The 12,019-nt window shown below is 47.6% G+C and overlaps 1 protein-coding gene across 1 annotated transcript; it reads right to left on the bottom strand.

Moving 5' to 3' along the window:
- Nucleotides 1-978: 978 nt before the first annotated feature.
- Nucleotides 979-11,792, bottom strand: PKD2L2 (polycystin 2 like 2, transient receptor potential cation channel; the record flags this gene model as incomplete). Its single annotated transcript, XM_084268714.1, has 14 exons — nt 979-1,105; nt 1,469-1,575; nt 2,378-2,447; nt 2,536-2,612; nt 3,730-3,831; nt 4,772-4,892; nt 5,877-6,058; nt 7,500-7,670; nt 8,189-8,417; nt 9,009-9,230; nt 9,687-9,943; nt 11,154-11,284; nt 11,526-11,627; nt 11,732-11,792. 14 exons carry the CDS (start codon nt 11,790-11,792, stop codon nt 979-981), a joined length of 1,959 nt encoding a protein of 652 aa, XP_084124840.1.
- Nucleotides 11,793-12,019: the final 227 nt, after the last annotated feature.

The following is a 12,019-nucleotide window of genomic DNA, read 5'->3' as shown; positions in this document are numbered from 1 at the left end:
GGGGCTGCACCCATGTCCCTCTGGGTCCCTCTGACTGCCCATCTGCTCTCCTCCCTGTGACACTGCTCCTCCACAGCATGACTAGATGCAGAGAGTCCAGAGCCCAGGTAGATCGTGCTCTGCAGGACGTAAGGCTTTACAGCATCATAAATCCTTGTAGGAGTTCTCAAGTTCTGGGATACTTTGGAGGCTGGGGGTTGTGTGTCCTGTGTGAGCTGTGATGTTCAGCAGCATATCCAAGGGCAGGGACTGCAATGGCCCCTGCTCACATGGTGTGTGGACATGGGTTTTGCTTCTTTCTGGGGCTGAGTTCCAGCAAAGAGCAAGTATGAATGCTGCCACAGGCATCAGAGGCTTCTGGGCGTTCCATAACCCTTCTCTCTTGGGCTCTGGGATCAGGATGTTGGGGTGGTGCAGGGAAATTCACTTTAGTGGTTCCAGCTCCTGAGCCCTGAGCTCATGACAGATTGACTGCCTGAAAGAACAACATCTTTGGTTTCTCTGAAGGCAACCCTGACCTGTTTTGGAAGCAACAGGTTCCTGGAGTGGGAATGGTTGAGAAACGATCACTAACCTTGGCATGAGCTAAAGCAAGTGGCCTGGGGAGGTGAGGGTTGGCGAGCCATGTGCCGGGCTGGGCAGGCCTGGGGTGCTGCCATCACTCGCCATCTGCTCCCTTGGTGACAGGAGCAGGTGCCTTGTTTGTGTCTCACAGCAGCCCCAAAACAAGGTAGAGGAATGCGTGGCATGAGGTGCTGACCCCAAACTCCAGCAAGGTGAGTCAGTTCTCAGAGTTACAGAAATGCCTGGAACCCTTGGAGAAAAGCCCCAGAAGCCACTCTGGTATATACCTTTATTAACATCCCCGCTTCTCCTAGTCAGAAATAGGTAAAAAAAGGGGGATTGGGGAGGGGAAGATGGGACTTTGGGTTTATTTAAGCTGTGTGAAATGTCAGGCCACCTCTGGCACCAGGGAGCTCATGCATTTTGCTCTGCTGTCTTGCCCACAGCTTCCTTCAGCAGCTGCGTTCTTTTTGTGATTCTCTTGAGTTTTTCCTTAGTTCTATTTATTTCCTTCTCCAAGGTGGCCGTGTACCTGAGCAGCCTGGAACACAAGCGCAGGAAGAGGTTGAGGTGGTGCTACCCTCACCCCTGTGCTGGTGACCTTCCTCTTTGCTGCCAAGGGCCAAGTCCTGACGCAGCCCCTGTCCCCTCCCTGGGCAGCCACAGGGAGATCTGCTGGAAGAGTTCCCACATTAGTGTTTGACTAATGTCCTTACAGTCTGCTCTACTGAATTTTTTTGCCTCCTCCTTCTCTCCTCAAGAGCAGCTGTTGTCAGCCAGTGTAAGAGCACTTAAAGTATCTTAAAATCACTGACTTGGGGTTGTCTCTTGGGGGGGTTTCAGCCAGGGCTGCAGCTACCTGGGGGTGGGAACAAGACAAGCACAGACTCCTGTGCACACTTACTGCTGGAATTCTGCAGTGGTGACGTAGCTCTGGGCTGTGGTGGCGTCCTCAGCAGGTGGATAGTTCCTAGGAAGTTCCACTTCCTGTAGCTCTGGCTTCACATGGCTCTGTTCAACACCAGAGGGTTAAAAACCAAAAAATACCACCACAGAAAAAGCCAGCATGGCTCCAGGGACATCTGTAACATGGTCACTCATGTGGGGCTGAGGGCTGGGGAGGGGATATGCATGAGGAAAAGATGATAAATGGAGCTTTGGGGAGAAAAGTGCTCTCTTCTCCATCTGAAAGTAGAGTTCCTTCCAAGACCACAGGGTATAGGGATGCATATTCCTTTTCTGGGTTGAGAGACTGCAAGCATTGTCTGTGGCAGTGCTTCCAGCTAGCTGGGGGCTTTTCCCTCTCTTGTAAAAATGATTTTGAAAATACAGTGTAGAAGTACTTGCACTGGCGTACCCCGGGTATGGGGCTACTGAAGACTGCTGGAAACCTTTTTGTAAAGCAAGAAAAAGCAACAGTAATCTTTCCTTTTACTGTAGATACAGCCTATGACCCAATAGATTGCTCTTAGTCTTGTTTATTTGCCATACACCCATTTCTATTTAGTGTTAGGGCAAATGCCCAGCTCATGACTTCATAAACCAGTTGAGGACCTGCTGCCCTCACCCTACTGCCAGCTCCTGCAGTGTATGACCCTGCCTGAGAAAAGCTTTCAGTTGAAGCTTTGGGCATAATTAGTGATTATTTTAATTTATAGGTCTAGCTTGTGCTATTCCTGACGTTAAAACCAGTATCCTGCAGAGAACTAGCTTTTGTAAGTAACAGTGGGGACAACCACGACTCCTTTTGTATTATTCAACTTCTGGAATGTAATCAGGGGTTTCTAAGAACGTAGGAAAGAACAAAGCCCACCTTTTCCTTAGTGTTGTCTCTCTCAGAAAGCTGAGGAACATCCTTTCTTCTGGTGGCTGAAAATCCCTTGCTTGTTATTGACACACACGAGGAGAAACAGAAGCACTGTGAGAACAGGTCAGTGCTCAGTGCTGGGGGGTAACAGCAAGTGCTCCTACCTTCCCAAGCTCTCATCCGCCGTCCTGTCCGTCTCTGGTTTCTTCAACCTGAGGTTCACAAGGGCCTTGTTGCAGGTCTGAACAGAGACAGGGGAAGTTGGGCATGTGAACTGGCTCGTGTTTAACCAGCGATGCTTTTGCACAAGGGTTGAACCATCAGCAGAATGCCATGGCAATTAAACAACTCCCACCAGCCTACTGCTTTGTGTGCTCCCTCAGCTCAGAGACCTCACCCTGCTGCATCTCGACTTTGTCATGAGATCCCTGAAGGTGATGGCCAACCAAATCCCCTCAGAGTTTCTGTTTTGGGGTGTATTCAGTTTAATCTTGCTGTTGTCTGGGACAAGCAGGGGAAGAAGCCTGGCTGGGGGAATCTAAGCTGTGCTGTTGCTGGCCAGACTAGCTGTGTCCTGGCCAGGGTCTCCCCCTTCTCCATCACAAAAGCTCGGCCAAGGTGATGAACCTTGTGTCTCTGCCACACATAAAATCCCACAGGAGAGTTTCAGGTGGAGAAGCTGCCAGTCCTCTAGAGAGAGGCTGGGGCAGCCCAGAGTCTGACCACACAGGTCTCATCCCATGCTTGTCTCAATGTTATTTCTCTGACTGGTGATGCTGGATTCCCCAGCTGGAGTCAGGTTTCCAGACAGAGGTACTGACTGACTCATCCCAGCAACAGAGCTGTGTGATCTCTCTGGCTTCTCTGTGCCCATTTAGGGGGAAAGGAGATTCTAATTTCAGGTTGAACTGAAAAGTTATGGAAAGGTTTCTCTCCCTTTTGTACTCATTTCTGGCACAGAAAATGGTCCGAACTCTGTGGCATTTTAAAGGTACACATTTCTACCTATCTTGTCTTCCCATGCAGAGAAGACCTTTAGTTTCTCACTCTGGAAGCCCAGCAACAGAAAGCTCTGAAGAAAGCTGGTGACAGGATGGATCATGAACCAGGTTGGCCTTAAATACTGCTTTTAAAAGGGTGTAGTAAAGGCTGTAAGGAGCCTCCCTAACTCACATGCTACTCTTACTGTTAGGAGCTCCTGTGGGTCTGATGGAAGGATGTCTCTGTATCTGTCTAATGCTTATTTAAAGTGAAGTTAAATACTGGGTGTTCTTAAATGGTTATGGCCCAGGCTCTCTGCTAGTGACATAGCTTGGAATTCTCCCTCTTACCTTGAATTAGCTGGGGTGTTTACTTACCCGACTAAAGAAGTTTCTGATGTGAAGCTCTTGACTGGGTGTCTCTTCAAAGTCTGCTTTGACTTCTGAATAGGTGTCGTTTATGATCGCCAAAAACATGTTCTGCACAGGAAGGATGCAGTTAGATATGGAATCCACGTTTCTCTTGTACTGGGGCTGTTGTTTTGGAGCTGTTCCATGTTAGGGCTTGTAGCTAATGGAGCTGAAGAGCTTCACTGGGTGTAGGTGTGTTCCTATTTGGTAATTTTAGGGGTTTAAGGAATATTTTTGGGAGACAAATCACTTTGGCTAAAAGGCCTTGGAGCTAAGGAATTTCTGTCACATACTTGTAGATCTTTTTCAGGTGGTGTTTCAATCTGAAGTAATTAATGACAACATCAGTCTAACTGATAAACAAGCCCATCAAAGTCTGTATCCTTCCTACCTGACAAGACTAACATCAGGCAGTTTGCAAGAGCATCCAATTAAGTTTTCAGAAATTAAAACCTCAAGAAATGGGTGGTATAGAATCATAGCATGTGTTAGGTTGGAAGGGACCTTTAAAGGCCATCTAGTCCAACCCACTAGTGCAGGAAGTGGGGATATTGTCACTGATCAGGTCGCTCAGAGCCCCATCAATCCTGACCTTGAATATCTCCAGGGATGGGGCCTCCACCACCAATCTGGGCAACCTGTGCCAGTGATCTACCACCCTCAGACTGAACTTTTTCCTAATATCCAACCTAAATCTCCCCTTTTCAAGTTCAAAACCATCACCCCATGTCCTAACAGTAGAGTGAAAGGCACAACCTGCTTGCTTTGTGGTGCCAAAGCCCCTTGTGTGGCTGCTCGGTGGAAGGGGGAGCTGTGAAATGCCCTGCCTTGATGGGCAAAAACCTCCTGTAGAAGAGTTGGGACTGTCTCTCTGCCCAGGTGTACTGAGGAGCAGCCAGGGCAAGCCCCCTGTGACCCTGGGGCCACAAACTGTCTCAGAGCTCTGTACAACAGTTCTTCTCTATTGCTTATGAAAAAGGATATAGTTTTTTTTTAAGGTGATACCTACCAGCAATATGAAGAACACAAAGAACACAAAAGTGATGAAGTAAATAGGCCCAAGGATTCTGTTTGCTGCTTCTATGGCTTCAAAATTAAAATCTCCCAGCACAATACGAAACTGTGTAAAACTGGGGGTAAAAAAGAAACCAAGAATGAAGTTGACTGGTTTCTCTTAAGGACAAGTACTGTAAGGATTATTTAAAAAACAAACACCAAAGCCCCAAAAGCCATAAAGCACTAGATAGAACCCCGATGGTTTCACCATTATCCTAGTCGCAGGAGCCAGTGTAACACTGCAAGGGTAAAGTGGGTGCTTAGCATATACTTAAGAAATTAAAAGTACAAAGGAATTTTTAAATGGCTTGAATGAGAGAATACTTTTGTACTGGGTTTGGTTTTGTTTTTAAATTACTCTCCTTGTGTTCTAGCTTTGTGATCCCTTATCCTCTGTGGTACAGAAGGCACTGTAGGTGTGGGTCCCTATGTCCTTCTAGGGGATTGTATTCCTATTCCTTCTGTCTATTGCTTAGAACTCGCTCACATCCAAGTGGATCCAAAATGAGCTGGTTTTCTCCTTTAGAAGGGTGCTAATTTTCCATGAAAAGCCACTTTCAAACAATCTGGCACACTGAAGAGATCTCTCAAGTGGCAAGAAACATAGCCACAGGCTAAAGCACAACCACACTGCTGGTGACAGGTTAGGGTTGTTACCAGGTGCAAGGACCAGCAAAACCAGTTCCAGCCAGTGCCTGGAACTGATCTGGTGATGTTGCTACAGTGAGGGGCTGAAAAAAGTCTGGGGAAGAAAGAATAGGGTGCCTGGTTACAGGAGGAAAGATCCTCCTGTTTGTCCAGGGACAAACAGCTCCACTGGGTGAACTTCATCTGAGCTTCCCCTGTAGCCTTCCCTCAACTCTTAAACGTACAGGTCGCCTCTTCTGAACACATGGAGGCTTTTGTAAACAGACTGTAGGGCCAACAAAACTGGGTTTCACTTTGTAAAATAACCCAAAGGGTTGGAGAACTGTACTCTTGAGTTCTGCTTAGCAGAAACTGGTCTGCACCAGCACCAACTGGGGATTTTCTACCAAAAAGTTTAGAAAGCAGCATACATGCAGTTTTGGAAAGAGGAGAACTCTTCAACTTTTGATCCGAAGACCAGGTAGCCTAGCTGAGCATAGGCAAAGAAAATGATGAAGAACATGATGGCAAATCCAAGGATATCTTTGGCACAGCGAGATAAAGTGGAGGACAGCTGCATCATGGTTTTGTTAAAGCTTATGTATTTAAATATCTGCAAGAGAACAGAACAGATTGTTGTTGGGGGAATCAATATGTTGCAACTTTAGTAACAATTTCTGGACCATTATCTGTAATCATCATTTACAGATTTAGTCTTAACTAGAAATAAGTTGCATGGTACGTGTCTGTAAGGAGAACTAGGATTGGGTGTGTTTTTGGAGAAGGTGAGTATTCTGCAAGGCAAATATGCTTCTGTGCTAAAGGTGATAGCGTGTGGATAGGGCTTTGGGTACTGGTGTGTGTAATCAGCTCTCCCTGGTCAAGGAGGCTGCAAGCTGTGCCACCCTCCTGTGTCCGATTCCCTGACAGGCTGAGTTGGTAAGGAGCTCCCTTAGCCTGGGTCTGAAACAAGGCCTGGGCAAAAGCCTTGTTTAATGACAGTCATTAATTAGAAACCCAGTTGTGCTACTAAGTTAACAGTAATCAGTCTGAGGGGAAGATGATGCAAGGGAGCATGCAGCAGTAGGGGATGGCTGCAATGAGGAAGACTGCACAGAACTGGTCAAGAGCCAGCTCTCCCAAACAGCCACTCCCCCTGGCCTGGGAGGCAGAGGAAGGCCAAAAGCCCGTTTATTTTGAAAGGGTGTGACCTTTCGTGAGAGCTTATGCTCAGGTACTTGGGGCATGGCTTAACCATCATCTCTCCTGGCAGATGTGAACATCTCCCCTGCCTGTTTTGCAGCTGCTTTGTGCTGGGAGTTCTACCTTGGGAGAGTGGACCTGGCAGAAGGCAAAGCTCTGGAGAGTTGAAGCTGGTCGTTGGGATCACTGAGGGAACCCAAACCCAAGTCACTGACTTCTGGGGGCAGGCCCCAAACAGGATTTGGTAGACATGGGGCAGTGGCATGCAAACACACTGGACTGGTTTGGTCCCTCTGCACCTCGTTAGGAACAGAAGTAGCCCTAATTGTGGAGAAGTTTGCTACTCTGGCCAGAGATCAGCAAATCTATTTGCAGGTAAGAAAGGAATTAAAGGTGGCCCAGCACAAAGCCACTGCTAAATCAAATTCAGACACATTCTGCCTTCCTCAGCATTTAAAAAGTAGCTACTCTTATCATAACTTTTGGCTTCAAAAGCTGTGGAAAGCTTCACCTGTTACAGCCATGCCATTTGTGCAGGGCAGGCTGTGACCTGGAGAACACTGGGGCTAGGAAAAGGTTGAGGTGGCTGTTTGGCCATGGTAATTTCCCAGCTGCTCCAATGAAGACAACTGCTCTCATGCAAAATCTTTTTTAGATGGGCTTGGAATTCACGTGGCCCTTGTTTGTGAGGATGAGGGAATTTTAAACTCTTCTGTAATCTTAAAAGCCAAATTTTCCCTTGTAGCCCCACCTTTGCAGCTCCCTCATGGAAAGCTGAAAGAGAACATTTATGCTATGCTTAGAGGCACCATGATTCTCTAGGAGGAAAAAAAGGCAATAAGAACAAATACCTTTATCCAAGCAAAGAAGATGTTGACAGCAATCATGTTGTTGTAAACGACTTGCCAGTACGCAAGGAAATAGAAGTCTGGATACACACTGGCATCAGACAGCAGCTCTTCCATTAGCAGGGACACCTCTACAGTGCGGTAGATATTGAAGGCAATGGCAAGGAGGGATATCTGAGGGAGAGCAGAAACAAGTGAAACCAGAGCCTGGCTACCTGCCCTGCCTTCAGGCTTGTCATCTTGCACAGGAAAAAGACTGTCGTGATTTCAAAAGGTTCCTGGTAAGAGTTGAACCTGAGCTTTCTAGGTGCTTGGTTGTAAATTGTATGTATGAGACTTGATTTGTAATTGTACTGTGGTAACTCTGGGCTTGTGCTATGTAGGGTCCTGCATACATTCTCATCTTACTGTGTCAGCTCTGCTACACGCTAGTGCTTCCTTGGTCTGTGAAGATCGAGGCTAAAGGCAGATAATGAGTAGGAAGGATGGGGAGCCAGAGCACACTGACAGCAAGGCTAGTCAAGGTAGAGTTCAAGGGTGCTGAGCCATGGTGTGGGCCATGTAACCCATTCAGTGTAGAGCAGTAGGGTACTGACTTGAACCAGACACAGATTTGGAGTGGTCTGGCTCTTTGGGTGTTCACCTAGTGCTAACCTAGGCAAGGAAGCACAGGAAAGTCTGGGGTAGCTCACCACCAGCAGCAGCAAATCCAGACAGTTCCAGGTGCTTGCAAAATACGTCTTTTTCAGTTTTACTATTTTTATAGCTTCCTGGATTAGGAATGTGATGATGAAGAGGCAAAAGACAACTTCGCAGAAAGCCAGGAAGTAATCATAATAGGTGACATATCTGAGGAGCTTCACAGAGTAGGTATGTGAGGAGGTGACAGCTCCCCCGGTAGCAGGGAACTCTACCACCAACCTGAAAGAAATTATGGACTGCTGTTAGTTACCATCCTTTTAAATCATCTCAGCCCTTCATTTTCTAATGTTGTGACATTAAGAATATCTTACTGGAACTCCTACATCCGTAAGAACTTCTCCTAGGGGTTACACTATGTTCCCCATGAAAGAGAGTACTGCATGGTAGGGGAGGTTGAAGGGAAAACAAGGAGCTCTTGGGATACCCAAGCTATGGGGATTGGTTAGCAACTTTTAAAGAATCCACATGTCAGGAGAGCAGAGGTTGACCCTGCTCTGAATCTTTTCCCTCCACTAGCTGACAATAATAATCCCACCTTTGACCTTGCAAAAGGTGTGAAATCTGTGCCAGCTGACAGCAGCAGCCAGCTGTACAGACCAGACACCGTTACCCAAAGCCAGAAAGGAAGGATCTGAGTGGCTCCTTGCACTAACGGAATGTCTGCATTTCTGATCAGATCACTGTCTTGCCAGCTGCTACCTGAGAAATGTGGCTGCCAATGCCTGATGTGACCAGCCCTCCCTCCTGTCCTTATGGAAGCATCACAGCTCAGTAAACTGGATTTCACACAAAGTAAAGGTAAGAACTCACCTGATTACACAGAAGAGGTTTATGTTAGCATTATACGTAGAGAAGTCAGTAAACACAGCCCTGGTTCCTCTAGTGAGCCAGTTGTTCTCCCTGAGAAACTCCAACTTCTCCATGCTCTTCTGCTTCGATTTAGGTAAGGTGAACACATACCCACCACTGCTGTAGAAGCCCATCGACCCCCAGTACCACGGGGATAACGAGGAGGCTGAAGTGTATTTCCATCTGTCAGGAATGAGAAAACAAAGCAGCTCAGCTTATGGAAACTGGGCTGAAGTAAGTGTTTTAATCAATGCTAACTGAAGTGTGTGAAGCAGGCTTTTGGGCTCCCTTTCCAGAGCATTCTAGCATGATTCCAATTTATAAACATGTGGCTTAAATTCAGGCCTCGTATAATCAAGCATTTCTCTGGAGATGCTGGTGGAGATAGGCCCACTAACGTGTGCTTCTGCTGAACTGGGCTTGCTGTTTCCAGTTCTTCCTGTTTCCCTGCTATAAATTTCCCATGCCAGATTCCCTCCTATAACATTGGCACAAAACCAAATCCATGATTTATCTCAATGTAAACAGGAGAGAAACTCGGCTCATTGCACGTGTGGTTATTACTCCCTGAAGAACACTGGCATTAAGGATTTGGTTAAGTTCTCAAAAACATTTCTGTGCTGAAGTAGGGTGACTTACTCAGAATCATTCATTAGGCCGAAGTCAGACGTGTCTTCAGCTCGGTACCGGTATTCACTGTAACAGTCTTCCAGGAGCGTTTGGAAATAAGGGTAGATGGAGCAAGTGTTGTTGCGGACTTTCAGCTGGCGAATCTGGGCTACTCCTAACAGCAAGTTCTCGTAGTAAATATGGCTGTCGTTGTTCTGGAAGGTGTCTGTCGTGTTGCTGTACCATTTGTCCCAGAAGAGCCCATCCAACAGGGGACCTTCTGCAAACTACGTGTATGAGTCAGGTTACAGTTTCAGAATAAGGTTAAAATACCCCTGTTGTCCCCCTTCTTAGCATATACATCTCTGCAGGGTTCTCAGGTTACTTATACCTACAGAGTCTAAGCTTGAATACAAACAATTCCCACCTATGTACTGTCTTAGAAACCCACTTGATGTGTTTTAGCTATGAGTCATTTCTATTCCATATGCAATTCCATCAGAGACAGGTAATGGATTACTCAGGGTAGAACTGTCATACACCTGTCTGGGGTTTCATAGAAAAATTCTGCTGAATCCTAAACAAGTATGTTTAAACACAACTGTTAGATGTTAAGAAAGCTTGCTGGCTATTTTAATCTCTGAGGATCCGTTTTAGGATATATTTCTGACTAGGTTTTTAGACATCTGAAAGAAGAAATATTTATTTTTGAAGGCAGGAAGAAAAGTCCCTAAGTCACTCCTTTTTCTGGATGTTTCTTAGATGCAGATAAAGAGCATAAAGCTCAGGGAGAACATTATTCTGAGCAGAAAACAACATCACCCTGTGGTTTGGCACCATCTGAGCATGTATTGCAACCACCTCTAGTACATCAGCACACGACTGTATAGCAAGGGCTCACTATTTTATAGACTGGGAGTAACAGACACGGTAAGGGGGAAGTACAGTTAGAATTAGGCATTTCCATTTTTAAGGGAGACTAGGATGAAAACCTCTGCCTTCTGTTGTCAGCTGGGCAATGCTGGATATTTTGGGAAGTCCTTCACCTAGTAGTGAAGACAGAGATAAGTGTTTTGTAGCTGTCACTGAACTATGAGGTCATGTAACAGTAAACCAGGTGAATGGAGATAGCACGTTTTCCTGGCTGCTCCAGGGGGAATCATGAATATATATTGACACCTGAAAAGCATGTAAACCCAAACTCTTTCTGGCTTTATTGAAGCTCACTTCAGACCAAGCCAAATAGTGAGAATATGATGTGGCAAGTAATCAGCCTTTTGTTTTCCTGGACTGATTATTCAGAAGTGTCAGTATTAGTGTTTGTACCCAGAACTTCTCCAAATGCAGTTTATGGAGTAATTTGCCCTTCTTCAGCTGAAAGTACAACATCTAGCAGGTGGCTTTTAGAACTACACACCTGGACTGCTCTGAATTAACACTGGGAGCTTCTTCCCTTGTTTGTTCCCCAAGAAAACATATTTGCAATGAAAGCCTTACCCTCCAGAAATCAGCTCTGTTCCTAATGCTCTGGAACCCACTCCCCTCATAGTTCGGGTAGGGCTCCAGGAAGAGGCGGCTCATGACTGTGTTCAGGTGGTACATGTCCGAGCTCACCATGCCGAACGTCACTGGAAAGAAGGGGCAGAGAGAAGAGGTGCTCTCAGGCTTGACATGAGGGGGATGATGGCGGCTGACCCTGCTGCTCTGCTTCAGTGTTCGTTAAGTTGTGCTACTAGAAAAGCGCAGTTAGGGCACGTTTAACCGATGTGAGGCTTTCGGGTGGAACACGGGGGGAGTTGGGAGCAAACACGGGCAGCGGTACAGCTTGGACCTTCGTTACCGGCCCCCCTGGGGTGCTCCCTGACTTACATATGCAGAGGTCCGTCAGGAACACGATGTAGATGAGCAGCTCCCGCAGGGTCGCTTTCACTTCCGCCTCGCTGCTGAAACTGACACCGGGGTTCGCGGCACCTGGTCGGGGACAGGGCGGAGAGGAGTCAGAGGACCCTCCGTGCCCGGCGGAGCCCGCAGCCGGGCCCGGCCGGCCCTGAGGGGAGAGGGGCCGCCTCACGCACCGTCGCCGCCGCTCAGCTGCTCGGCCTCCGCGGGCCGCTGCGGCGCTGCCGGCGGTTCCATGACGGCTCCGACCGCTGCCCCGTTTGAATCCCAACGGGCGGCGGGGCCTCTCTGCCGCCTCGGGCCGGTTCCTCTCACCGCCCGCGGGAGGGCTCGGGCTGGCGAGGGAGACCAGGGCGGCCTCCGCCTGCCCTTCGCTACCGTGTTGTTGTCGTGGGTTTATATCTGCCAGCGGCGTCCCGAGGGCCTGTCCCCGCCAAACCCCGCAGCGCGCCCGGGTCCCGCTG

The sequence above is a fragment of the Gallinula chloropus genome (assembly GCF_964237585.1).
Source record: "Gallinula chloropus genome assembly, chromosome: 10".
NCBI lineage: Eukaryota > Metazoa > Chordata > Aves > Gruiformes > Rallidae > Gallinula > Gallinula chloropus.
This window is presented reverse-complemented; position numbering and strand designations above follow the sequence as displayed.